A 26,593-nucleotide genomic window follows, 5' to 3' on the forward strand; every position below is an offset into this window, starting at 1 on the left:
GCTCTGAACCTTCACTGTGATTTTGTTCTCAATCTATCCATTGCCCAAGGACAATAAAGTTAATGTTCTTGGAAGAGACAATATTGACGTTTTCCCCCTCAGTGAAATATCCCAATTTGTTCCTTGCCTGACCAAACACCAATCTTGATGGGACACTCCCATTTCAAGGTAGCAAGAGGTGTTACCCCCTGCCCCACATAACTGGAGCAGGCGTTTCCTTTTCTCCAATTAAGTCCACTAGATTTGTAGAGTCACTAAAAGTTGGAGTGGGAAACTTGCAGCCCTCCAGATGTTGGCTACAATTCCCATCAGCCCTAGCCAGCATAGACAGTGGTGAGAGATCATGGGAGTTGTAGGTCAAAACAGCTGGAGAGCCGCATGTTGCCCACGCCTGCTAAAAGCCTAAGGAATTAATGGTTAAGTTTCGGTTCCTTTCTTACAAGGCATTACAAATGTAATCCGTGTCTACCAATTAAGAATAGGTTCTTTAGAAAATCATTGTATCATTTTTCAATGATCACCTGGCTGTGATCTTTAGAGCCGCTCTAGGATCATGGGAGGGCTGCACTTTTTCAATCAGTCTCTTGGCATTTTTTTTTTAAATAGACTTTTGAATCTTAGCAAATTTTCAGAAGCTGTTTACAATGCAGTATCGTAGGGGTCCCCAAACTTTTGGGGTCAGTGTGCCCATTTTGAGATGGATGCTCTCATAAAATGGTTGCCATGGTGGGGGCTTCCCCATTCATAAAATGGTTGCCATGGTGGACTTGGCCAGTCACAGAACACTCATTTCTCAGAAGGTAACCTGGTGAGACCGAAAGGAGAGTCACTTGCTCAAGAACCTAGCTACAAGGCAGCAGTGGGGTCTGAGCTCCCAAACACAACATTTTGATGTTGTGCCACATCAAATTGCTCTTGTACAAATAAACATGGTCCTGGAGGGCAGCACTTTGCTTTGCAGTATCCCAGTGTCACAGTTAAAAATGATTAATTTTTAAATCTTAAGATATACAATTAAAATTAGGGAGTGCGGTATGTACCAACAAAGGTGTCCACAGGCATCTTGTTGGTGACCTAGCAGTACTTTCACCTTGGCTTATCTACTCACTCATTTAGAACCCAGTTATTCATTGAGCTGTTAGGGGTAAAGATGGTGATGCTAGATCTGGGAATGGTCAAGTAAAACTGATCCAAAAAGGCGTCTAGCCCTCGTGTGTATCATTTTTGAGGAAGTCCCTTCTGGCTCTGTAGGGACAGATATTTAGCCATGTTTGATTTCCAGGAGTTATCGGAGAAAGAAAGATAAAACCTCAAGAGAAGATTTAACTTTCCTTGTTAATGTCTCATTTTTAATTATCTTGTAAAAGCTGTAAATAGAATCTTAAGAAAACATAATTAGTAAATAATGAGGTATATTGCTTGGTCTTTGTACATCATGTTTCTGATGTTTTTCTGTATTCTTGCAGCAGCTTGACTTTGAATTTGGGAAAATGATTTCCCTGCTCTTCTGGCTCTTTTCTATCTTAATACTGATTCATATGTTATATGCCACCTGTTACGTGAACTGATTAAATATCTAGTTAGTGGTCTACACATGAGGAGTGCAACAGATAAACCGCCCAGAGAGCCCTGGCTATGGGAGCGGTATATAAATGTAATAAATAAATAAATAAATAAGGCGGGGACTTGCAGAATGCCATAGCTCAAGGTCTGTGAGTAAGGTTTGCTGAAGTTAGATTGTGGTATTCTGAAAGTTCCCTTGTTCTGCATTATGTCTCCCATATGAAACTTTCAGATGCACAAATAAGAGATGCGATATAATGTATGATTCACCCTTACGCTAAAAACAGGCATGATGTCGGAAATCTGTGATTAGATCCTCCAATTTCTTTTTAATCTTAAAAGCAGCAATGAGGGCAGGGTGGAGCTGGATTGAGGCGGTGGTGCTAGGAAGGGGATGATTAATCATCCCCCCTCCCAGCCATAGCACCCAGTTGGGCCAGTTGCAGGTTTGGTAGGATTGATGGGAAATGTTTGGAAGGCAGAAGAATCCCCCGAACTGCTTTTAAGGGTTTTTTAAACCCAGAAGATCCAATGACATACTTCTCATGGGGCATCTGTTTCGTCCCTTAGATGAAATATTTCACTGCATCATTAGTTTACGAACATCTTACATGACTGTGTTTCATTAGGTTAGTAGAGGTTATTCATTTATACCTAAATATACCACTTGCTTTGAGGAAACAAGTGATTGATTTCTACAGGGTTTGTCTTTGTTGTGGGTGATTTTGGTTTGTTTCCCTTGTTTTGAAGGCTCATCAGGAAGACGTCAGGAAAAGGTTCCGTCCCATTGAAAAGCTCAAGGAAGAGTTCAGAGAGCTCAATCTGCAGCTAGAAACAGATTTTGACATTATGTTTAAATTAATCAGCAAATTAAACAGTTCTGCTTCAACGCTGGAGGAGAAAATAGCAGCACTTTACGATCTTGAATACTACGTTCATCAGGTAGGAAGATTCTAAAGAGAATTCGCAGCTGTTGTATGATGTGCTGGGAATGGAATTGCACAAAAATAGATTTCTTGGGGGTCCAGATGGTATGGAATTGTGGTGCTCAGCTCCTTCACGCGTGATATTTTTACCTGTGCAGATGTAAGGGAAAATTCACTGTCATGTGTGAAATTGAGGAAGTGGGTGATAAACATTTGGAAGCTACCATATTTTGATGCTTTATGACACTCATATGAGAAGTCCACTAAAGAATGTGGTGTAAGTTCATCAAGTCTTCTTTGAACACAACAAGGATCTTTAATTTGTGCTAGGGCTGGTCAAGATTCAGTATTACGATTTGTTTTGAGTACCAGAGCTCATCCCTTGGGACATACAACGTAATGTGGAAGTAAGCATTTCATAAACGTGTACTCCTTCCATTGCCACTGAATAACCAAGGCTCACCTGTACTCACCTGTAGTTGGAGGAGAGGCTTTTGGGTTACACTGTACAACTTTGAGTTTTGCCACCTGTCATGTTTTAAGTTAAGTGATGGGTTATTTATTGGCCCAGTTGGTCCATGGAATTGTTTTCATCTAGGTTTGCAGGTCTAAGCACACTTAATCAAAAGTACTTTCCACTGAAATCTATGAGCCTCATTTCCAAGTAAACGCATAAGAGTTACAACTAGGGTTGCCACTCAAATTTCCCTTAAAGTGAATTTTGGAAGTTCTTCCTTGGGCAAAGCACCTGATGAATTTCAAGGGAAGCTAAAAGAATTTCTCAGGAGGGTCCCACACTTCCTTAGTTAAAAACACTTCTGATTTCTAAACCAGGTTTTAAGTCTAGTTTGTAGCCACTGATTCTTGAACCCTGATCATATTTAACTTATCGAGCTAATCTTTCTCTTCTGTATTCCCTTCTCTAATATGTTTATAGAGTGCTACCAATACTACATTTCCTCCTTGCTTTCCTTTCATATGCTAAGCTGTCCGTGTTCTCTGCTCATGATCAATTCTCCATTCTTTTCTATCATTTTAGCTTCATTCATTTGTATCTGTTAGGACTGGAATTCACTCTTCCTGAACACGAGTGCTGTAATCTGGACGCAGCATTGCATCCACACCCTTCCCTGTGCTTTAAACAAAAGTACTATTACATCATTGTTCTTATTAGAAAGGCCTCCCCTAATTCGTCAAGGCTAAAATTAACACTCTTTGTTAACGTGTCACATTGTTGGCTCAGCCATCTTACGATCAATATCCCAAGTTCTCTTTCCACCTCATTCGTTCTAGCTGATGAGTTTCTAGTCAATAATACGAATGCTTATTGAGAGTCCCCCAAGTATTTCCAACTCTCTAATCCTGTCAGTTAAATTAAAACATTGCATAGGTATAATGTACAACTCCCCTGGTCCTCAGTGGTGGTCTTCTAAACAAAAGAGAGCTTTATTTTTTGTTTGATAGTGTTGCTCTTTCTAGTTATGTATATTGTCTGAAGAAGGTTTTAATAATCTAATCACACAGTATGAATTGTCAATGATTCCTTCTGAATTTGATTGTAGCCACAGGGCTGCTTGAGGAATTCCTCTGTGGGCCTCTACTTACAGGATGCTCTCTCTGCAGGGAGTGGGAGGAGAGTGATTTTGAGCAATTTGTCTTTGCCCCTTCAGCCCTCTCTGCCACCCTGAAAAGCTGCTCTGGAGCACTGGTGGGCCTTCCAGAACAGGGAAGGTAGTATGATGGAATGGCAGGAGGAAGAGAGTGTTGGTGAAAAACCACCTCTTTCCTACCTATCCGCCATCCGGAGGCTGCACTGGATTTCAGTTCTTTTTACGCAAAAGGGACAGTGTCTGGATCCAACATGCAGTCATCAGTAAATGTTGTTTCCTCGAATGTGAAATGTGGCATGCATGACTTGAGGCAAGAATTTTTGGTTTGGTTTTTAAAGCCTCCTTAAGTTAATCTTCTTGGTATCTGGAACACGTTTTGATCTCGATTTCTCTCCTTCTTTTGGTTTGCTTTTTCAGTTTTGTTTAAATGCTTTCATGCCAGAATTTTTTTATATAAATGTGGGAAAAAATCTTTTACAGGTGGACAATGCAAAAGATTTGCTTTACCTTGGTGGGCTACAACTTTTGATTAATGGGCTAAACAGCACTGAACCACTGGTGAAGGAATACACATCATTTGTACTGGGAGCTGCATTGTCTAGGTAAGCATCAATGTGTGGGGGTAGGGTGGGGGTGGGGTTGGTTCCGGTGAATTTGGCAGAAAGGAAAGATTAACCTTAAGAGAAAGGCAGTATCAGACTACATGATTAGACAAGGTGGGCACAGATTTTGGCAACACGCTGTGTGGTCAACTGCTTGATGCTCCCAATGTCGGAATTAGTCAACCCAGTAGTGATTAAAGGTGTCCTGCAGTTGCTAGGCAACTGCACAAGTCTGTTTTTCTTCCTTAGAACTGTCCAGGTGCTGAAATGTGGCTGCAGTAGCAAAGAATTCACCCCATCCAAATGTTCAGGTACATGTTTTCAGAGTACAGGCACAGATAGCAAGGTGCTAACCTTAGCTAGAAACGAGCAATTAAAAGGAAAAAAGTTAAGGATATATGTATACATTAAAATTCAATACATATAAAATTGAATTATTAATACAATTATTAATACAAGTTAATGTGTAGAGCACTCCTACACATTAACAGATAAATTGATGGAATGAAAACAGTGCTCATTGGACTCTGGCCATACACGTTTCGACTTGCTAGTCTTCGTCAGTGGCCCAATCACTAAAAATATGCCGAAAAAACATTTGTTAGCGCCTTAGATAGAAGCAAAGAGACTTTATCCTTTTTATCTCTGTTTTCCTGTTCAAATAACATAATATTATTTTGGACCTACCTAGGCTGTTGAGAACTCAGCAAAAGATTTTTTTTTAAAAAAAGGGGGCTGCCATAAGTATTCCCCAAATAAGGGATTTATATGCCACTCCCCAAAGTGGTAGATAGAATGCACCATGAAATAAAAAATGAAGTACTTAGTTATACCTTTACTCTACAGGAGTGCAAAAACATATTTATGACACTATGGTAATTAGATGATAATTAGATTTAAAAACATGCCTTGCTGAAAGGTTTCCAGGGCCTTTGGAAGCAAAGCACTGCATGAGAATATAAGCTATCCTTTGGGAATATTAAAAATAAATAAAAATAAAGCATGCCTTTATCTCCATTTATGCCTTTATCTCCATTTATTAACCCCTAAAAGGCACATGATAGGTAAATAATCCTTAGTAACCCTTAAGTAAGTAAAGATAACCATTATTTAAGCAAAGGTTAGTATTTTGCAATTTAAAAAGAGAGTGAACTGGCCAAGGAAAAGTACTTCAGAAGATCCCCTTGGGCTTTCAGTTGTGGGGCCTATGTATGCCTGTCATTATCAATCGTGCCCCCAGAGAGAAGCGCAGGAGCTTTGCGTTGCTTGGATAAAATTCCCAAAGCTGCCAAATCTGGTTGCATCTCACAGGCACCTTTCAGGTCAGACCTTCTCAAAGTGTTGAAGCACTGATTTGAACTTCAGCTTCAGGATTCTTGGTGCCACAAAGATCTTAAATTGTCACATGACTCCATCATTTATTGCAGCATGATGTGGGCTATGGAGCATGTCCACTAATACCACTAATTGGTGGGAATTGCTTGTCACAGCTCCACACTCTAGTGCCATGTGTGGCGTGATTAAATGTGACTTTGTGTGCTATTGACTTCCTATCTTTGCCCTTTGGGACTTTTGGTATTGGGTGCATCAACTAAGCATCACTAGGCTCCAACTTATTGATGTCATTTGTTGTCAGTACTTGTGTGACTTTCTGTGGCATCTTCCATTTCAAATCGTTAGCACAGTCAAGTTAAGACAACTGTATTCAAAGCATTTTATTTCAGAATTCACTCCTGCGTTTGTCTTGGGATATCATAAGTGCTTTGTGGTGTGAGGAAAGTTATCTATACTACTGATGTGCTTTGTGTTGCCAAACCACCATCAGACCTGTCAGAATTTTAAATGCTTAAAAAACAATCAATATGGAAATTGAGTACTGGGCAATGCAAGGAAACATGAACCTTATTGATTTAATAAACTGCACCGAAAATGGCCAAATTGCACAAGCCAGAGAAACAAAACAGCAGAATTGGAGATCCAACTTTTTCTCTCAAGCATATTCAGCAATATTTCAAATGCTTTGTGGCTGGTATAGGTTAACAAGTAACAAAATCTAAAATTGACAATATTTAGAGGCAAATATCTCAGAAAGCTTCAATATGTATGTGTCTAAAAAGGACATATCTTAATTTTTAGATTGACACACACTGCTGCAGTTTGCACATAACAGTCTATGGGTTAAAGAAACCATGGGCTGTTGGGGATAAGCAGGAGAGAGCGGCACACTGCCTGCAGTGTGTCAGCCAGTTCCACTTTTAATCAACGCCTTGCAATTGGCTCGTCTGTAGGCTGTTGAGGATGATGTTCAAACATTAACCCAACAATAAACAATTTGTTAATCGCTGGGTTGTTCAGCCCCAGTACAGCCCATCAATCCGAGCACATCATCCTCAACAACCTATGAATGAGCTGATCATAGGTTGTTGAGTAAAAGTGTAAGTGGCAGGGACATGGGAAGCAATGTGTTTACTATCTCCTGCTCGTGCACAACAACTCATGGATTTTTTAAACCACTGGTGGTTGCTACATGTGAAGCACATCACTATTAATAGTGAAGCAACCTTTTCGCAAGTATTAGCAATCTAAGCAGATGTATAACTCTTTGTCAAACTCCTCAGTCTCTGTTATAAGAAAAAAAGGATTAACATTTTCTCCACTTGTCTGGCATCATATTAAGATAACTCTCAATAATGTTCTTTTATTGACATCCTACATCAAGTCACACCACCTTAGTTAATGGTTTCTGCTATCTTGCTTTCTGAGAAGCATGCTACTGAATGCTCAAGTGAGTATGCATAAAAGATCAGGAATGACACTTGCCCAGTTTTCATAAAGCATTGTAAACATTCATTTTAGCTCTTCACGGTGGTGGATGGTACATACATCTTTGCAGGTGTGTGACTATGCTTCCAGGCAAAACAACAACAACATAAAAGACCTGGCCATTCAATTTATCAGTCCCAAAATACGTATATTGACTGGGTTCGCACGACACGACAACCTGCCATGGGCAGTCATGATTGATTGTCGTATTGTGTGAGCTCAGAGCACTTTCTGGGGAGTGAACCCATAGCTTGTTGTAGGTTTATTTTCACCCACAATATGTTGTTGTGTCATCTGAACCAGGAGACTGATTTTATCACGGGTTGTGGCAATTTGTTACAGAGCTGCTCAGAAGAGCTGCTAAATAGCCCTCAATGCTTACTTTTCTCAGTCTCACTAGTGACTGTCCTACCAAAGTGCCAAAATGAATGACAGTCGCTCATTCCCTGGCATTTTTTTCAAAAAAAATTAGCGCCTCAAAAATGCGCAGTTGGGGTCGTATTTTATAATTATTATTTTTGTCAGTCTTTTGCAGATGTGCAAGTGCGCTCTTACAGCTGTCTGATATGTGTAATCTTGCCAGGTCAATTTCCTTGTTGGTTTCAGCTGACAAGACCAGCTTGCATGAAGGCCAACTTGCACAGTTGTAAAGGACTGGGGGAGAAGGGACTGAGTAGGGCAATTCAGATGCACTGAAAATGGGGGGAAGGGGAAGACAAAGTGCACCAAAAAGGAGTGGGGGACAATAACCCCCCTTGCCAACACGATCCTCTTGATTTTAATTGTTGGACTGACAGTTCTCAGTGTTCCCCACCTTTTCAACACTTCCCCAAGTCTCCAGCTACTCCTATAGTTTCCCACATGCAGCTGGTTGGTCCCTATGGGAACAGAAAGCTGGATGACACGGGCCCTTGGTCTGATCCAGCAGGGCTCTTTTTAGGTTCATGTTAATAGTGGTTAAAGGGAATCCTGGAGTGATTGATGGAATCACAGTGGGGGTGAAAATGATGGCAGGACAAAGAAAATGCTCGACTAAGTTTTTTTTTAAAAAACACACCCAGTCTTGCTCTGTGCTCAGGGCCCACCCTACCGTTAGGCAGAGAATGAGGCAGTCGCCTCAGATGGCAGCGGGAGGGCGGTGTGGTGGGGCGGTAGCAAGCAGCCCCCTGTTTGAGGACAGATCTCTGTGTTCCAGACAGTCTGCCCTGCCCACCCTAAGCTAGCCTGTTGCCTTTGGGTGCAGTGGGGGATGCTCTCAAATCACCAGTATCCATGTAAGATTCACCTGCCAGTCCAGTTGGCTTCTGTAGGTGGAATAGAGGGGGTGCCTGTGGCGTTACACCCCACAAGTCAGTTCCCAAATGTATGTCTGCAGTTTGTAAGTCTGTGGTGAGTTTAGAATGTTGGCTTGAGTGGGCGGAGTTAGAATGTCTGGGGAGGGGGAGGAGTGATATATAAGGGAAGGACGGAGGGGATCGTGGGGGACTTTTTAGGTCCTCTTAGAGTCTTTAGTGCTCTCTGTGTTTAGGGTACTTAAGTTCTGGGAAATTTGAGGGTCAGTGTAGAGAGTGGTGTCTTTGGAGTGTGGTGTGCACATAGTTGATGTATATTAATCAATACTGATAATAAAGAAAGTTCAAGATTGATTGTGTGAGAAAAAGGAAAGTGTGTATGTGAATGAGTGAAAGGATTGGATGAAAGGTTTCAAAAAGGTTTTTAAATGTTTTATTTGAAACAAAGCTTGTGAACTTTTAAAAATAAATTTTAATTATTTTGTTTTTAACTACCACCAAAATCCCACGTGTCTGTTTGGCATTTATCATCTGAAGTTTACACGTTTAGCACCCTTTCTGACAATCATTCACCTCAGCACATATAACTCACAGCGCATTATTTTATATATTGAAATCCTTCTCCATTTAAACCCCTTTCTCCACATAGTTTGGAGGAAGGTGGTTTTTATCCCTTGCCTCAGGCGTATCAAGCGGTGGTGCTTGGCTTGAGCAGGGAGAAGTCGCGGCCGGGTCTGGTGTTCAGAGCCTGTGTCGTGGCAGGGCCATCTTGTCCTTTGCCTCTGGCAGCAAAATAACTTGAACTGTGGTGTAAACATGGCATTCCTTGAAAGCAAATCAGTTGATGATGATATGAATTGGCCTTCTCTGGCCTGCCATTGTGTTTACTCTGATGGGCAGGGCCTCTCCGGGGCCTCAGGCAGAAGGGTCTTTCCCAACTCTCCTCCCTATGATGTCTTTAATTGGAAGGGAAAAAAAGCTGCCTTCCCCAATCTGGCGCCCTCTGGATGATTTGGCCTACAACCCCCTGTCATCCCTGACCATTGATCATGCTGGATGGTGCTGATGGGAGTTGTAGTCCAAAATAGATGGAGGGCACCATATTGGGGAAAGCTAGAAAGGATTGAACTTGGCACTTTCTGCATGCAAAGCGTATGTTCTACCATTCAGCTATGCTCGTATGCCAAACCAGATTGTCTGGTTAGTAATGTATTTATTATCTCATTGGTTGCCAGGCACAAGCTGAACTATTTCTCTCTTAGGAATTATATACACAGTCTAAAGTCCCATCGACCCCCCATGATTTCCTCTTAGCTTGAATTCCTTATTTGAGTGGATATGTACATTAATGAGATATAATGAGGAATTCCTTCTTCCTTCATCTTCCTGGCTCTTGCATGTGTTTACAGGAAAATAAAAGAGCATCACTCTGTTTCACATATGTGGGAGTTAGAATTTTTCTTCAGCTCATAGTAAATGTACAAGTTGGTTTCTTCATGCAGCATCTAGTTCACTTAGCTTTTTACCAATTAAAATTAATTGTATTTGCAGGCCAAAAAAGTTAGATGCTTGCCATGCTCCCAGAAACCACTACACACGAGAACAGAGGGCCAGGCCTCCCATGAGGTGGGGTAAATCTGCAGCCTCAGGTAGCAGATCAGGAGATGTGGCAAATCTCAACACACACACCCATGCTGCGAGGGTCTCATGCAGGTACTGTCACTGCTGCCTCTTTGGCGCCAGCAGGGCTCCCCAGAGCAGCTGTCTGCCCGATCTTTTGCTCTAAAGGAGTCCTCAGACCAAGAGATTGAGAGGGTGGCTTTCTGGAGCAACCACCTGCTCAGTGTCTCACTCTGAGGACTCCCTCAGAGTAAGAGTTTGGGTTGGCTCTCTGCAGAGCCAGCTGGGCCCAAATGCCCTGCTCTGAGGAGGAGGTTCTTCCTCAGAGTGAGGCATTGTGGCCATGCTGACTCTGGAGGCCACCTCCTCAGAGCAAGGCATTTGGGCTTGGCCAGCTCTCCAGAGAGTCCGCTCTTTCACCCTGACAGGTTCCTCAGAGCAAAAGGTGGTGGAAGGGAAGGGATGCATACATGACGGTGTGATCAGAGTATTCCCGTTCCCCCTCCATTTTGGGGCTGGATTGGACTCATGGTTTCATCTCTCTCTCTTTTAGCCTTGGCTTGAGGCTTTCTCTCAGCATATTTTTTTGGGGGAAATGGAAATTGTCCTTCAGCTGCAATATAAAACTACTTTCTGCCCCTGGTAATGGTATTCATCCGCTCTAGCGCTCTGCCCTATTACGACCTTCTGTGACTGATTGTCTGAAAAGTGGTTTCCCCCATAAAGGATTACTTCTAATATATATTCAGTTTAGATAAATGCTTTTGTTCCCTTTAGGGTTCGTTTACTCTTCTATGCATATTTACCAAGTTTCCATGGTACACTTTAATCTGGCGCAGACCAGAAGGTGATAAGATCAAACAAAAAATAGTAGGGGCTGCTGGCTTTCTTGGCCATTATTCATAACAGCTGCCACATAAATTACAGCTGCTAGGAACAATCCTGTGTTCACAACCTCCCCTTCATAAAGGCACTGAAGTATAATAACCATGGCAACAGTTGCTGAAGGCGGGCCTTCATAACAGAAGAGCGCCATACTTGGCAGAAAACAATAGGAACTACTTTGCAAAGAAGTTGCATCGCACCTTGCCAGAGGGTCAGGGGGGAGAGAGAATCCGTGCGGTCACCCAACCATGCTGCACCGCCGTGCGCGGTATCTTTTTAAGGGTTTGATCAAATGCAGTCGTGGTTATCCCATTCATTTTATTTATTTATTTATTTATTTATTACATTTTTATACCGCCCAATAGCCGAAGCTCTCTGGGCGGTTCACAAAAATTAAAACCACAGTAAAACACCCAACAGGTTAAAACACAATTACGAAATACAGTATAAAAAGCGCAACCAGGATAAAACCACACAGCAAAGTTGATATAGGATTAAAATACAGAGTTAAAACAGTAAAATTTAAATGTAAGTTAAAATTAAGTGTTAAAATACTGAGTGAATAAAAAGGTCTTCAGCTGGCGACGAAAGGAGTACAGTGTAGGCGCCAGGCGGACCTCTCTGGGGAGCTTGTTCCAGAGATTCTGACTTAGGGGGGATTCTGACTTAGAGGCGTTCAGTCATAAGCCCACAGATGGTAGCTTCGCCCCATTGGCTCCTCAGCCAAGCATTGGCTCCTGCCTTTCATAAAATGGTTCACAGGCTGAAAAGCACCGCTGATTATTTTATCCGTAAGACACATTTATAAAATGTTGGTCTTTGAGTAAAAATGAATGCAAAAGCTGGCAGAATAATAATAATTGATTAGAATACGGGTCTGAGTGGAAAAAATTAAGCAAAGTATTGAACTGAGAAAGTATGGCTATTGTATCAAGTTTTTCCCAGATTATTCTTTTGTGTAAAATAATATTGTTAATAAAATATTAATTATTAAAAATAAAAAGGCCAGGGGTTTCTAGGAAAGAGTTGTAAAATATACGTGTTGAAACGTGGAGGGAGGGCTGAGATGATGGGCAGTGTAGTACCCTAGTTGCTTGTTTCCAGTGGCCATTTTGAATATTCAGCCCCCAGTGGGAGGTGCGTGTGCACGCCATGGTTTGCCCTGTCACCTGAAGCTGGGTGCCATGGCTTGTTGGAGCGGGAAACAACCCTCCAATAACCCATGGATTATTAAATAAACCATGGTGGGCTGCAGTGGTTGTGCAAACGAGGCCTATGGTACTGTTGGAGCAGGTTGCAGTGGCATCTGTGGCCTAATGGAAGGCTAGTTGTGAGCCTTCCTTGCTGTCATCAGGTAACTTGGGAAAGTGAAGGGGGACTGGTAAGAGGGTTTGGGGGCCATGAGGATGGTATGGAGGCCCATAGTGGGAGTTAGAGTGAGGCGACCGCTAAGTCCTGATGTGCTCTCATGGCATCACCCGGAGCAGAACAGAACTGGGGGATGTCTATACGGGTTCTTTACCCCGACCTAAACACACAGGTTCGCGTTTCAGGACACATGACGCAGCCGCCATTCGCCGTAGCGCTGGTTTTTTAACGCGATAGTGCGCATATTTGTAGCTGCAGTTTACTGCGACTTTTGGATCAACGTCCGAGTTTGCACCGCATTATAGTTATGTGTCGTTGGGGGAGTTAAATCGCATTTGACATGTGGGCGTAGCTTTCAGGGCAGGACAAAGTGATTGGCCGATTTCCCGCCTTCTCACCTATGGTGTCCTCCTGTGGAGGGGGGAACGGGCAGCCAGAGGGAGGAGACATGTTCAGTCCCCCTCTCTTGAGCTGACTGCTTCTCCACCCGCGCCCTGCGCATCTCCTGCCTTTGTGAAACCTTTTGCTTTTTTAGGGTTGTCCTTTGTCATGTGCTGCTTTCCCACCTCTCTTTTCCTCCTCTGCTGCCTTGTTCCTTTCCGCCCCCTCCAGAGCTCCACAGATAAAATTTATAGCTTCGCTCGTCTATACTCCATAGCATCGTATGTGCACACATGTGCACATTAATAACTGCACTGCACAAAAAAATTCAGGACATAAATCGCTGTTGCTGCTGCAGTGTGATGCTCTTTGCCTAGATTCGAATCAACGGAAATTTGGGTTTATATTCAATGAGCAGCAATCCCATTGTTGTATGGATGGGGGCCAGGAAATGATTACATACTTCCTCATTTGGAAAAATGCAAGTTTTCTATCAGGTACTACATCTGTTGCTATTGTGGATGCCATATGAGAAGGCGGTTGTGCATGAGTCACAGGCATTTATCGGATATTCCTTGACACACTACTAGTGATTGAGCCAAAAAAAATTGCCATCCCTGCCTAGTGAGTATGTCTGTGGAAAGGGGAGGGTCCATTTTTCTTAATTATGTACTTCAGTAATTGTGTTCTCGTCCTGCAGAACCCTGAAACACTAATCTGGGAATCTGTAGTTGTGTGTCCGTCCGTCCCCTTTAAATAAATACTTGAGAATTGTGCGTTCTCCCTTTCGTTTGTTGGATCAGTTTTTAAAAATCAGATTAAACTGATCAGTTTAAAAAAGAAAGCAAATAGCAACACAGCTATTCGTGAGAAATAACACCTTCCCCCACCCTGCACCTCCATCTGTTATTTGTAAATAGGATAGCATGTTGTTGCTGCTGGATCAGAGTTGCAAGAATATTTTGTAACGGATAGCATTGAATTGGGACATGTTTTGTCGAACATCATGTGGAAAATACCTAAATATCCTTAGACTGTTTTTATATAGATTGAGTCCTTTGATAGGCAAAAATGATTTCCGTAAAATCCCTGACGTGTGATAACAGGGAGAATAGAGAGAGTTGCCATTAATGGAAAGAGCAAATTCTGCCATTTCTACTCGGGAAGAAGAGCAAATTCTGCACCTCTTGCACAATGGGTCTTTATGCAACCTTATTCCAGGAGGGCTTCTTTTGGACGTGATGCCATCTGTTAAAATGGCAAAATTTGTCAGCCTAATCCTACCTCCTGGAGCCACTGTGAAACCGCAGGATAGGCTCTTTTCTTTGCAATAAATAATACATTTATGGTCCAGGCCAGAAGCACCATGGTTGGCTGGATAAAAAGTAGATCTCCTGCTGTTTGACAAATGCTAACATGCCTACTGAAAATTGTGTTGCTTTTGTTTCAAAAGGCTACCAGTGTGCTCAGTTGAGTGTGAGCTTTGGCTGTCTTGAGTCAGCAGGGCGGCTGCTCTTACTCGTGTCTTGATCTGATTGTAAAGGCATCGTGATCAGGGAAAAGAAGGAGAACAGGCATGCCTGAGATCTATTGTGATTGCATAATAGATCATTTGTCACAATTTATATAATTCCCTCTGTTTCTGACGTTCAGGCTTTGAGTGCCATCATTGAAATAGCCAAAATGGCACCACCAATGGTGGTATTAGCTGAATTGGGGGGGGAACCTTAAGTGTGTGTGTGTGTGTGGGGAACCCAAAAAACCCAGTCCAGTGAGATTTTTATTATTATTATTATTTATTTTAAAACATTTTTATAGCGCCACCTTGCCATTTCTGGCATCGTGGCGATTTACAATAACACATAAAACAATTTCCATTAAAAACCCTCAACCCACATTAAAATTTAAACCTCCCCTCCCCCAAACTCTTGTGAAAGTAAAAACGCCTTACAGGGGCGTTTAAAACAATTGACAGTAGGAGCCTGTCTAATCTCCGGTGGCAAGTCGTTCCACAGCCGGGGACCAACCCCTGAGAAAGCCCTGGCTCCTGCACATTCCAAATTGTAGCGGGGGACCATCAGGGTGTTACACAAATATGCTTGGACCAAGTGCAACATAGTGTTCAGATTTGTATACACGGTAGAAAGACGACGGAGGCTTCTTGGGTTTCTCTCATTTTACTGAACTGCAGTTAAGGGTGAACACTGCCGCTCACGCAGAAACAGTGTCACACCCCACAAACATGGAGGGGTTGTTCTTATACATTTATGTTATCAACACCATCAGCTTACATTCATTGGTCCATGTGATTTACCATGTGGCTAGTAATGTTGATATGTGCTTGTTAGTGCAATCAAACATTTATTGAGATAGTAAACACGCATGTGCAAAGGCAGCTTATGGGTTAAGTTGGCGAGGTTAGTACTCAGACTTTAGTGGTCTATTTGATCACTTACGTACGCTTCTTTGTCTTCAGCCCATGGGAACTCCTCCCAAGCATCACACCATGTACTGATTTGTATCTCTTCTTCGTGTGTGCGTTTGTGTAATTCTTACATCCCCGTATGTGGAACCTCCCTCTGGGAGGACTTTCTGGGTGGTGTTATCGGTTAGTAGCTTTGATTTCCTGTAACAGTGGAAATCTGTATAACAAGGGCACCCTGCTCCTGAGAGCGAGTCTGCCAATGGTGGGTCACAGGAGTGAGGCGAGCGCTCAAGTAACCAGGGCCCAGGCAGTGCAGGGCTTTATACACAGTTAACAAAACCTTGTAGCACACCCTAGCAGTCACCGGCAGCCAGTGAAGCTCTTGAAGCACCGAAGTGATAGAAGACCATTTCAGAAGCTTCTTGACCAACCTGGCTGAGATCTGAGCATGCTCAGTGGCTGCACAACGCTGACTGTTATGGGGCGACAGAAAATGGGAGAGGGGAGGGGCTGAATTCCTGCACAGCAGGACTCTGTGCTGCAACATTTTGTTGGGGATCCCACCTGTAGAAATAGAATGTTGCACTCCAAACAGAGCCACTGCTTTGGTTCTGCATCTTTTTTAAAAAAGGATAGCTCGGTATGGCATATGAAAGCGTCCGATGCAGCAACGTTGATGAAGCAAGCAGGGCTGAGTTCAGGGTGGGAGAGTGCCTGGGCGCCTCCCATGTGTGCTGCCTTTTAGTTCCGTGGAAGAAAGGTGGGCTGAAAATGTAACGTAATAAATAAGCTTTGCAGCACCAGCTGAGGCCAAGAGGGGTTGGTCCGTTTTATAAGCCTTGAGGGAAGCTGCATTTGCATTGTTACGCCTTGCCTTTTGTGGAGGGAGCGCTGTTCTCTTTGAGCCGGAAGACTGATCCTGGAATGAGATCTTGTGCAGTCATGGATAAGAAGCATTTTAAACAGATCGTCATGATAATAGAAACAGAAGAGCTGGAGAGAAGTGGAAAATGAGCTTGATTGATATATATATATATATATATATATATATATATATATATATATATATTAAGGAACAGATGTGACATAAAGTAAGCAGATTATTCCATTAATCTGCGTAAATGAAACTCAAGGGAGAAAGCACTGGGGGAGATTCCCTTGCTAAAGCAGCACCTGTAGAGAAGGAAGAAGGGTGTTTTATTAATAAAAGATGCTGTGACACTTAAGAGGGACAGCCAAAATGCCTCCTGTATCCTTTATGTTCTGCATCTCATTTCCATTGCTAGGCATATTTCCCTTCCTGTTTCGTTGCCGATTACACAGTCGTTTTTCAGCATTCGTCTATTGCTTACAGACCTGCAATATTAACTTTGTGTCATAATTGGCTCTGCTAGCTACATTCAAAGGCTTGTTTTCGTCCCTCTGCCATTTTTCACCAAAGCCTTTCACTTTGCAGAGAATTGAGAATGCCCATTGCACTTCGCCACAAATCCAAAGCTGCATTCATTATTATTATTATTATTTATATAGCACCATCAGTGTACATGGTGCTGTACAGAGTAAAACAGTAAATAGCAAGACCCTGCCGCATATCGTTCTGTCTTTGTTGGCATTAGCGATTTACAGAAAGGCTTCAAACAAAGCTTCTCAAAAAGAGGACGCCTCTGCTCGCTCACTCTCCTTACCCATTGACAACATCCCAGTCCACTTCATTGATCAGTCACGAAGCCTCGGTTTTCCTCTTTAACTTTGCTCTCTCCTTTGCCCTCCATATAAGTCCGTCACTAAATCGTGTCACTTCTCCCTTTACAATGTAACAAAAAAAATGGCCCTTTCTGTCCCCGCAGCAAAACTGGCCGGTGCCCTCATTCCTTAACTATGGCAATCTTCTCCGCTCTGGTCTTCTGTTGTCTTATCTTGGTCCGCTAACGTCCATCCAGCACTCTGCTGCCCAAAGTATCCACTTCTCTTGTTGCTCTGACCATGTGATGCTTCGCCTTTAAATCTATACAACCTCCTCAAATCTCACCTTTGGAGCAGCCAACCCTGTTGTAGCTAAGCATGTCATTGAATCATTTAAAACATTTATCTCCTGCCCTATATCATTAAGATCTCAGGGCGGTGTACAGATAAAAGCGTACAGTATAAAACAGTAAATATACACAGCTAAAAACAAATTAAACCATAAACCAAGTTAAAACAACATATAATTTAAAAGCAGTAAAAACAATTAAAACAGTTAAAACAATGTGCCATCTTCGTGAATTTAACCATTAAAGTCTTTGTTAAAAAGCCATGTTTTCACTTGGCGCCGGAATGAAATCAGCATTGGCGCCAGTTGGGCCTTCAAGGGGAGGGCATTCCACAGTCAGGGTGCCACAACAGAGAAAGCCCTCTCCCTTGTCCCATCATAGCGAATGTGTTGTGCTGGTAGGATGCGGAAAAGGGCTCCTCCTCCATGCACTCTTCTCCTGTTCACCGCTGCCTCCATTCCACCTCACCCCCCTTCTTTGGTTTTTCTGTGGTTCAGATTGGGATAGGAACCTGACAAAGCAGTTCTTTGTAAGCACAGTGTACACTGATGGCATTATCATCATCATCATCATCATCATCCTCATCATCCTGCTACCAGTGTAAAAGAAGCTGTGATTCTGCCGTCTTCGCTTCCTGTAATACAGAGCTAACTTAATAGAGCAATTCCACAGTTTACTAGTAACCACATCAGAAAGCTATGATTCTGCTCAGGGGGGAGGATTAAGACTTGGACTGTAGACTAACCCAAGAGAGAAGCTGGAGCCAAGGACAGGCAAGGCTTCCAGAGTAGCCAGGGCAGTGGTGTTGAACCTTAGGTCCATGGGCCAAATCTGGCCTGCTTCAGGTCCCAGTCTGGCTCTCTGGCATTCCCCAGATGTCCACAAGCCCTTCTTCCCCTCCTTATTCGGTTGTTTCCCAGCTTTTGCACATGTTTCCCCCCAAATTCTAAGAGGTTGTAATACCTCTCCTAAAGCCTAGTTACTGGCAGTAACAGCTTTAATCTAAAATAGGCTGGTATTTCTGGTATTTTGGACCCCGCTCACCCCTGAAATGTGCCCCAACTCCTCCGAAATTGCATTCAGGCCTTGGGCTGAAAAAGATCCAGCATGCTTGAGTTAAGATGTAGATAATGGTTCTGCCGATGATGGTGGACTTTGCAGTTGGTGTGGCAGAAGGAGAAGCCAGGCTTCTGCAGTCAGGCTGGATGGTTTCTACAGGTTGACCGAGCAGCTTGATGGTGGTTGAAATGGTTCATGTGACTGAGCTGGCTTGGCAAAGTAACAGCACTTTTGCTATATAGGGCTTTCAGGTGATGTAACTTCTGCTCAACAACTGTGATAGAAGTGAGATGTTGGGTTTTTTAAATCAATCAATCAATAAACACATAAAATCGGCCCCATTTAAAATAATACAGTGAAGTCTTGATGCCCCAGTGACCGGGGCGGGGGCGTAGTTGTGTATTACTAACCTACAAACTTGCCTCAAAGCTCCAAATGGTTACACTGTAAGCTCAGCTCCTTGGGACTTGTAGTTTCAAAACAGACTCGCCCTTATATTCATGTACTACTTTAATTAAAAACACACACACACACACAAATGCGATACCAAAAGGGAGGAAAGGAAGCCTTATGATATTCAAAGTCCTTTCCCTCTTGCCTCTGGATTGGTGCTTCCCAAAAATTATAATACCGTACTTCTTCAATTGTAAGACGCCATTGATTGTAAGACGCACACTAATTTCAGTACCACCAACAGGGGAAAAAAAACCCCTAAGACACACCCGCGATCCTAAGACACATCCCATTCTTAGAGATGTTTATATGGGGAAAAAAGTGTGTCTTAGAATCGAAGAAATAGGGTACATCCTCCTGCCTGCATGACCTCAAAGGTATAAACCAGAAGCACCTTTTGATCTTTTGCCACTCTGGCCAAGAGGGGAAAAAAGAGAATATCTTGCACCTTAATGCTAGGATTCAATAACACACCCCTGATGTCTTTGCAAAAAAAAGCACATGTAAGGCTTCCTAAGGAACGAACGAGACCTTCTTACTTTGTCAAGTTTCGCCAGCAGGTGGCAGCTCTTGAGGCGAAATTAATGCGGACGCTGCTTAGCAGTGCATTCGCGCAGAGTCGTGTTCATTTAAAACCTTGCTACATATTAAAAATAACTTGCCTCACAATTGTCTCTTGGAGAATCCAGACCGCAGCAAAGTTTAAAGGTCACTGAACAATCTTTGACCAATCTCTTCTAGCGGGCCTACCCAGATGAATTTTAAACCTAAGATGTTCTGATAGTTATTTTAATATTGCATTGGTTTTATACGCTCTTTCAATCAGTTTTATGCATTTGGTTTATATTATATTACTGTATTTCATGGTGTTCTCCGCCTCAATCCAGAGGGAGAGATGGGCAAGAAATATGTTGTTGTTGTTGTTATCGAGTTTTTATTTTCTCTCTTCTCAGCAATCCCCGAGTTCAAGTTGCTGCAATTGAGGGAGGAGCTTTACAAAAACTGCTGGTCACTTTGGCGACAGATCAGCCTCTGGCTGTGAAGAAGAAGGTAAGTGGGCAGCAGTGTGTGTCCAAATGGTGGAGTTTGTGTAATTGAATTTTGTACTAGAACGCTGATAGACCTCTCCGTAGGTGTTCATAGATCTAAGGCTGTACCACGCTTATGGATATGCACATAGTGATGGAAACAGTGCCCTGGATCAGAGTCAATCCTGAAATTAAGAAGAGTTACATCCTTTCACTGGGCAGCTAAGTCCACCTCCTTAAGTGGTAGTCTGCCTCCTCGTCGTTTCCAGGTGTGACCATCTTTTACATTTTGAGCCAGCACTATCTGAAGTGTTTTATAGCTACAGTATTACACAACAATGAAAGGCAAAGGTAGCCTATCTTAGTGGTTCAGAGTCTGTATTAGATAAAGAACAATTGGGGCCGCGGGTGGGTGGGGAGAGAATGGCAGAAGATGTGTTGGTTGGTTTTGGCCTCTATGTATGTCTGGGCCACCCTTCATCCACTGCCTCTCCACTCTAAATTCCCCTTTTCCAAAGCTGCGTTTTTATTTTTGATGTTTAATATTAATGTCTGTCTAGCACTAGAGCTCTGTTACATGCCTTGGCGTGTAACGGATTGAATTGGGTTTACTGAAGCATAATAAGCACTTTTCAGATCCTATGATGAGAAAGATGTGCTCGAACCTAGAGCTGCTGCACATGCGATGTACAAGTGGTGATAGAAAGGACGGGCAGGCAAATCTGGTGCTTCTTGAATACAATTTTAAGCAGAGCTTATATTATTTGGTTGCAAATAGTTCTTTTAAAAAAAACATGTCGTGCAAGCACACAGCAGCAAACAGATTCCGCATAAAAAATATAGATCGTATAGCTTACTTCCTCTGTAGTGCTATTTCCAATCTAAGACTCTCTTTGGGAACAGGTGTAAAGCAAGACCAAGCATATCCTTTTCTTCTAGCAAAGCAGTTTTAATGGTGTTGCATAGTTCCTTCTGTGATATAATTTCCCATTTGACCAGCAAAGTTCAGAACCTGCCTATCTAGGGAGGTTGTGGGCTCTCCCACACTAGGGGCCTTCAAGAGGCAGCTGGACAACCATCTGTCAGTGATGCTTTAGGGTGGATTCCTGCCTTGAGCAGGGGTTGGACTCTATGGCCTTGTAGGCCTCTTCCAACTCTGCTATTCTATGATTCTATGATAATAGGATAGAAGGTTATTAGTCCCACAAAATGACGAACAGTGATTTGTGCATCTCAGGGCTGGAATAATTCTTCTGGATTGCCTGAGATGGTTGAGAGATGGGGACTGCTTTGTAGCAGGTCCTCTCCTGTTTTTTTGTGGGTTGGAGTCACCCGGTGACTCCTGCCTACCCCATGGGATATGGTCTGTGTGGTGCCACAAGGTTAGGAACATGGGACACGACCTTCTAATAAGCTTAATATTGACTGTACTGATTGGCAGCAGCTCTCTAGGTTTTCCCAGCTCTACCTGGGACCTTCTGCATGCAAAGCAAATGCTCTACCACTGAGATCTGGTCCTTCTGTTCCTGGTGCTCTTCAGCATCTATATACAGTTGTTGGGAGAGATCAGGAATTTGGAGTGGGATATTGTCCATGTGATGATTCTCCTCTTATTTTTTGTTTTCATCAAATGCAGGCTCTGCCCAAATTAATGCCTGGATACAGTTGTATTACAGATGAGGACTAACAAATTGGGCTTGTTCAGACAACACACTAAGCCAAGGTTGGGTCACTAACCCTCTGGCAGCAAATGGTTAGTAAGTGTGTTTAAACCGTGGTTATGCAGCCACCATGGTTAGGAATAGTTCACACGACACACTAAGTTCTGGATCCCACGACACACTAAGCCATAATGTTTAGCTCAAAATGCTTAAGCATTGTGACTTAACATGTCGTCTGACCAGGGTCATTGAGGATTTAATCCCAATAAGACAAATGAGATGATGGCGAGCCAACCTAGACTAAGGTGACACTGTCCTTCCTGTACTGGGTGGGGTCCCATTCCCCCTGAGGGATAAGGTTGAGCCTGCATTGCTGCTGGATACCTACAAGACTGCTTTGAATAGTTTTGGTTGATGAGCCATTTTCAGTCGCTTCCAAGAAAAAAATGGCCTCCATTATCTATGCTTTAGTAACTTCTGCATTCACTTTACATGGGGCTGGCTTTGGAAGACAAGTTATACCATGCAGTTAGCTACAGCAGTTTACCTCCTTTGAGGACAAGTTGTAGACAGCATCTGACAGCCTTCTCCTCTGCGTGTGTTGCTTGTTTGCTTCCTGGCTCAGTTCAAAGTGCTGATCTTGATCTTTAAAGACCCAGACAGACTAGGGCCCTGCATATGCTAGAGGGCATGTGCTCTCTTACATACTTGTGCAGAGCTGGGCCTTCTCCGTAGTGGTCCTCCCACACTATGCAATGTCCTCTCTGGTGGGATGTTCCTGGCCCACATGCTGATGGTCTTCCGGTGCCGTTTCCTGCTGGCTGGCTGGATACATTTTAAACTGTGGTTGCTTGTTGGTTGCTTTAGTTAGCTGCTGAAGTTTGATCTGCCTCTTTCATTATGGTTTTATTGATGCTTCATGTATAATGGTTTGTTCTGGATTGTTTTTGGCCACCCCTTTGAGTGCCAATTGATGACAGTGAATGTTGCTTACAAAAGTCTAAATAAGTAAATCCACTATTGCTTCAGCAACCCACTAACGTAGGTCAGTATTAATCCCATATTGTTGATGAGAGCTGAGGCTAAGGGAACTATGGTGCACCTATGCCCCCAGTGAGTCCAGGGATCTGATGGGATTTGAACTCGAGACTTGCTGGCCCACAGCTCTTGCCATTAACCACAATGCTATACCATGTCTGTGGCTCTGGCCTGTAAAAGCTTAAGGCTACATACATTTGACATGTGGGGGAAATAACAGAGGAAGGGGCAGGAAATGGAGGGAGGCGTGAACAGGGAAGCTATATGCCCTTGTTTTAGTTGCACTTGCTTAGGCTTCGTTACAGCTGAGCTCCAGCAGGCCGTGGGAACTTGTGAGGTTGTGCCAAAGGCATCTTGGAAAAGCTTGCTTTTGAGGAGGGATCTGAAGGAAGTAAGAAAGGCAGGAGGCACTTCCAAACCAGGGAGAAAGGAGCAGGAGCAGGTGACTTGGATGTTGGAGGTGCAAAGATCATGGCCAGGCAAATATCGGGATACAAGAATGGACAGAGAGGCGGTGGGGCAGCTGGGTCGTCAAGGGCTTTGACGGCCACGGCAAGAAGCGCCTGGTGCCAAAGGGCCGTTGCTCTCCTGCTGCTGAAGATGAGCATGGCTGTTCTCCCGGAATAATAATGGGGTGCAATGGCAGGCTCACCGTCCCTTCATTGTGGTTCCGCTGCCATTTGGCTGGGCTGGCCTTTTCTGACTGCTTCATAGCACCCAATCCTTTTAAAAGGGGAAATGGAGCTCGCCTAGCATGGTCTGGAGGGCTGCAGGGCAGATTGCCCTGCATCGTTCTGATTGCCAGGAAGGAAATGAACTGATCTCACTGGCAGGCCTGGATATCGGAGTCTTAACAAACATAGAAGTAGACATTCAGGGAATGAGATAATTGCTTCATGCAGTTCAGTAATCTGCCTCCAGCAGTGGCCAATATCTGATGTTTTCGTGAGGGACAAAGCCTTGATCAATGCCCCCTAGTTAAATGTTCAGGACTGACTGAATGACTGGGCCGGAGGGTTGGTTCTTCAGTGATCAATTTGCTCCCTGATGCATGAGATCCAGTTACTCTTAGCTTCTCTTGCGGAGTTAGCACTGTTGTTATTGGCCACAAATGTTCAGAATCCCTCAGTATTTGATTCAGTGACCCTTGGCGCTAGTCAAGTAAATAGGTAGCTCCTCGTATTAATTCGTAATGCACCATGCTTTGGAGTAATAATTAAGACTGTGCTGTCAGCATTTTAACAAGGGTGCCTTGAAATATAGGTCCCTTTTGCTGTATTTAAGCCCCAGAGTTTCTCTGGATGTGTGCGCTGCGGAAAAAAGAAACAAGACTGATGGATATGTTCATGTAAGAGTAAAATGCTTCCTAAGGGAGAATCCTTTCCTAGCTGCAGACCCTTATATAAAGCTGCACTTGCAGAAAATGTTTACGGCATGTTCCTGAAAACTACTTTGAGTGTACTGTTAATCTTACAAAGTGTTTTGCCTGTGTCCTAGAGGGAAGAATGGAGGATGGGAGAATTGGCCTCCTTCAGTCTGCCTGTTAAATTCTTGTAGTATATTGTACATTTCTTTTCTTTTCTTTTTTTTTAAAAAATGCTCATCTCTGCCTTAAGTGCTTAGTAGTGTCCAAATGTCAGTGGTGGAGGTGTGTGTGTGTGAGTGAGTGAGAGAGAGAGAGAGAGAGAGAGAGAGAGAGAGAGAGAGAGTATTGGGGTGGGGGCTATATAAGGAATCTCCTTTTACCTCCCCTTTGATTTTTACTGATTGCACTTCAGTGCATGGCCCTGGAGGGCTTTTTCTGCAAATTGCTTTGGCCATTCACCCAGTGCTTGCTTTACTGCTGGCTAGTTTACCAAGTTGAAGCATTTTCTCTGTAGTTCCATAAAGAATCTGTATATCAGGGGAAGGGGAACTCCTGACCCTCCAGATGCTGTTGGGCTGCAACTCTCTGCATCCCCGATTTTTTGCCAGGCTAGCTAAATCTTATGGGAGTTGGAGTTCGACTTCATCTGATGGGCCCTAGATTCCCCACACCTCCTATATAGGAAAGTTTGTTAATAAGGAGTAGCTAACTTCTCTCTCCTGCTGGCGTTGAAGGCAGGCTACTGTGAAGGATCAGCCCTTCACTTCATGTATTACATTTTATACTACCCAGCAGCCAACGCTCTCTAGGTGGTTTACAAAGATCAAAAGCCATAAAAAAAATATTGTAACATAATATAAAACCATTTACATATAAAGACATGCACACACACACACAGTTTGAATAACCAACAATAAGAAATCCCACAAGCTAATTAAAAACCTTCCCATATCATGTCAAATGCCTGTGAGCAGAGGAAGGTGTTATCCTGGCCCTGAAAAGATGACAGTGTTGGTGCCAGGCGGGCCTCACTGGGGAGACTGGGGGACTTTAACCTGACGGAAGGTCTTCATGTTGACTTACCCTACTGTCAAGCCACTTCTGTGGTGACTGTCCTTGCTCCCCTGTAAGGGTGGGGTGGAACAAAGCAGATCCTGTAGAGAATTTCCATGCTGATGCTTCCAGCAGCATTCACTGCAGGCCAGGAAGCTTGTGCATTGTTGGGAGGATCGATAAGGCACCGATAGGCACCATGTAGAAGCGGCTTCTTACGTACATTTATTTATTTATTTATTTATTTAGAGTATTTTTATCCCGCACCACAGCCAAAAAGGCTCTCGGAGCAGCTTACAATTGATCAGTAAAGAAGGCAGTCTCTGCCTTCAGGCTTACATTCTAAAAAAGACATGACACACAAGGAAAAGGGGGTGGGGAGGGAAGAGGGTAGACTGTGGTTCATTCTTTCCACCAGGACCTGGACAGGGCTATAGGGATGGCGTTCCCAAACCACCACAGTGTTCCCTAACGCTCTCCTTTATTCCTCATATTGAGGCAGTAGCTAAATCTTGTCGATTTTTCCTGTATAATATTGCCAGGATTCGATCATTTATGTCTGTCTCTTCTGCCAAGACGCTTGTTCATGCACTGGTTATTTCACGGTTGGACTACTGCAACCTTCTTCTCTCTGGCCTTCCTTCTTCTCACATCAGTCCGTTGGTTTCTGTTCACCACTCTGCCGCTAAGATCATCTTCTTGGCTCGCCGCTCCGACCATGTTACTCCGCTTCTGAAATCTCTTCATTGGCTTCCAATTCACTTCAGAATCCAATATAAACTTCTCCTGTTAACCTTCAAAGCTTTTCACGGTCTAGCTCCTTCCTATCTCTCCTCTCTCATCTCACACTATTGCCCCGCTCGTGCTCTTCGCTCCTCTAATGCCATGTTTCTCGCCTGCCCAAGGGCCTCTACTTCCCTTGCTCGGCTTCGTCCATTTTCATCTGCTGCCCCTTACGCCTGGAACGCTCTTCCAGAACATTTGAGAACTACAAGTTCAACCGCAGCTTTTAAAGCTCAACTAAAAACTTTTCTTTTTCCTAAAGCTTTTAACACTTGATGTTGTGCAGACTTCTACTGTTACTTTCTACTGTTAGTTTTACCCTACCCTGTGCCTGCTTACCCTACCCTGTACCTGTTTGCATTCTCTTCCCCTCCTTATTGTTTTACTATGATTTTATTAGATTGTAAGCCTATGCGGCAGGGTCTTGCTATTTACTGTTTTACTCTGTACAGCACCATGTACATTGATGGTGCTATATAAATAAATAATAATAATAATAATAACCGCACCTTTGGCACACGGAGTACATCAAGTACACATGGGCACAATGGCACCAACTAAGCTTTATTGGATTTGTTTGCTTTGTGGGATGTACGTATATTCATGCAACTCAGTATGATTGGC

At 43.3% G+C, this 26,593-nt stretch overlaps 2 protein-coding genes across 4 annotated transcripts in view; both read left to right on the top strand.

Annotated features, from left to right (window-relative positions):
• Positions 1-23,028, top strand: part of ZC3H13 (zinc finger CCCH-type containing 13) — a 225,033-nt gene extending 202,005 nt beyond the window's left edge. Inside the window, exon 21 of the transcript XR_010025398.1 lies at positions 23,013-23,028. The gene's annotated coding sequence lies outside the window, so the exon portion shown is untranslated. The remainder of the gene's footprint in view (positions 1-23,012) is intronic.
• SIL1 (SIL1 nucleotide exchange factor) overlaps positions 1-26,593 on the top strand; it is a 65,104-nt gene that overhangs the window by 24,980 nt on the left and 13,531 nt on the right. For all 3 annotated transcript variants that reach the window (XM_063125266.1, XM_063125269.1, XM_063125268.1), the window contains 3 exons: positions 2,314-2,505; positions 4,580-4,701; positions 19,994-20,090. In XM_063125266.1, coding sequence (XP_062981336.1) covers positions 2,314-2,505; positions 4,580-4,701; positions 19,994-20,090 — 411 coding nt within the window. The remainder of the gene's footprint in view (positions 1-2,313; positions 2,506-4,579; positions 4,702-19,993; positions 20,091-26,593) is intronic.

This window comes from Elgaria multicarinata, chromosome 4 (assembly GCF_023053635.1).
Source record: "Elgaria multicarinata webbii isolate HBS135686 ecotype San Diego chromosome 4, rElgMul1.1.pri, whole genome shotgun sequence".
In the NCBI taxonomy this organism is placed as follows: domain Eukaryota; kingdom Metazoa; phylum Chordata; class Lepidosauria; order Squamata; family Anguidae; genus Elgaria; species Elgaria multicarinata.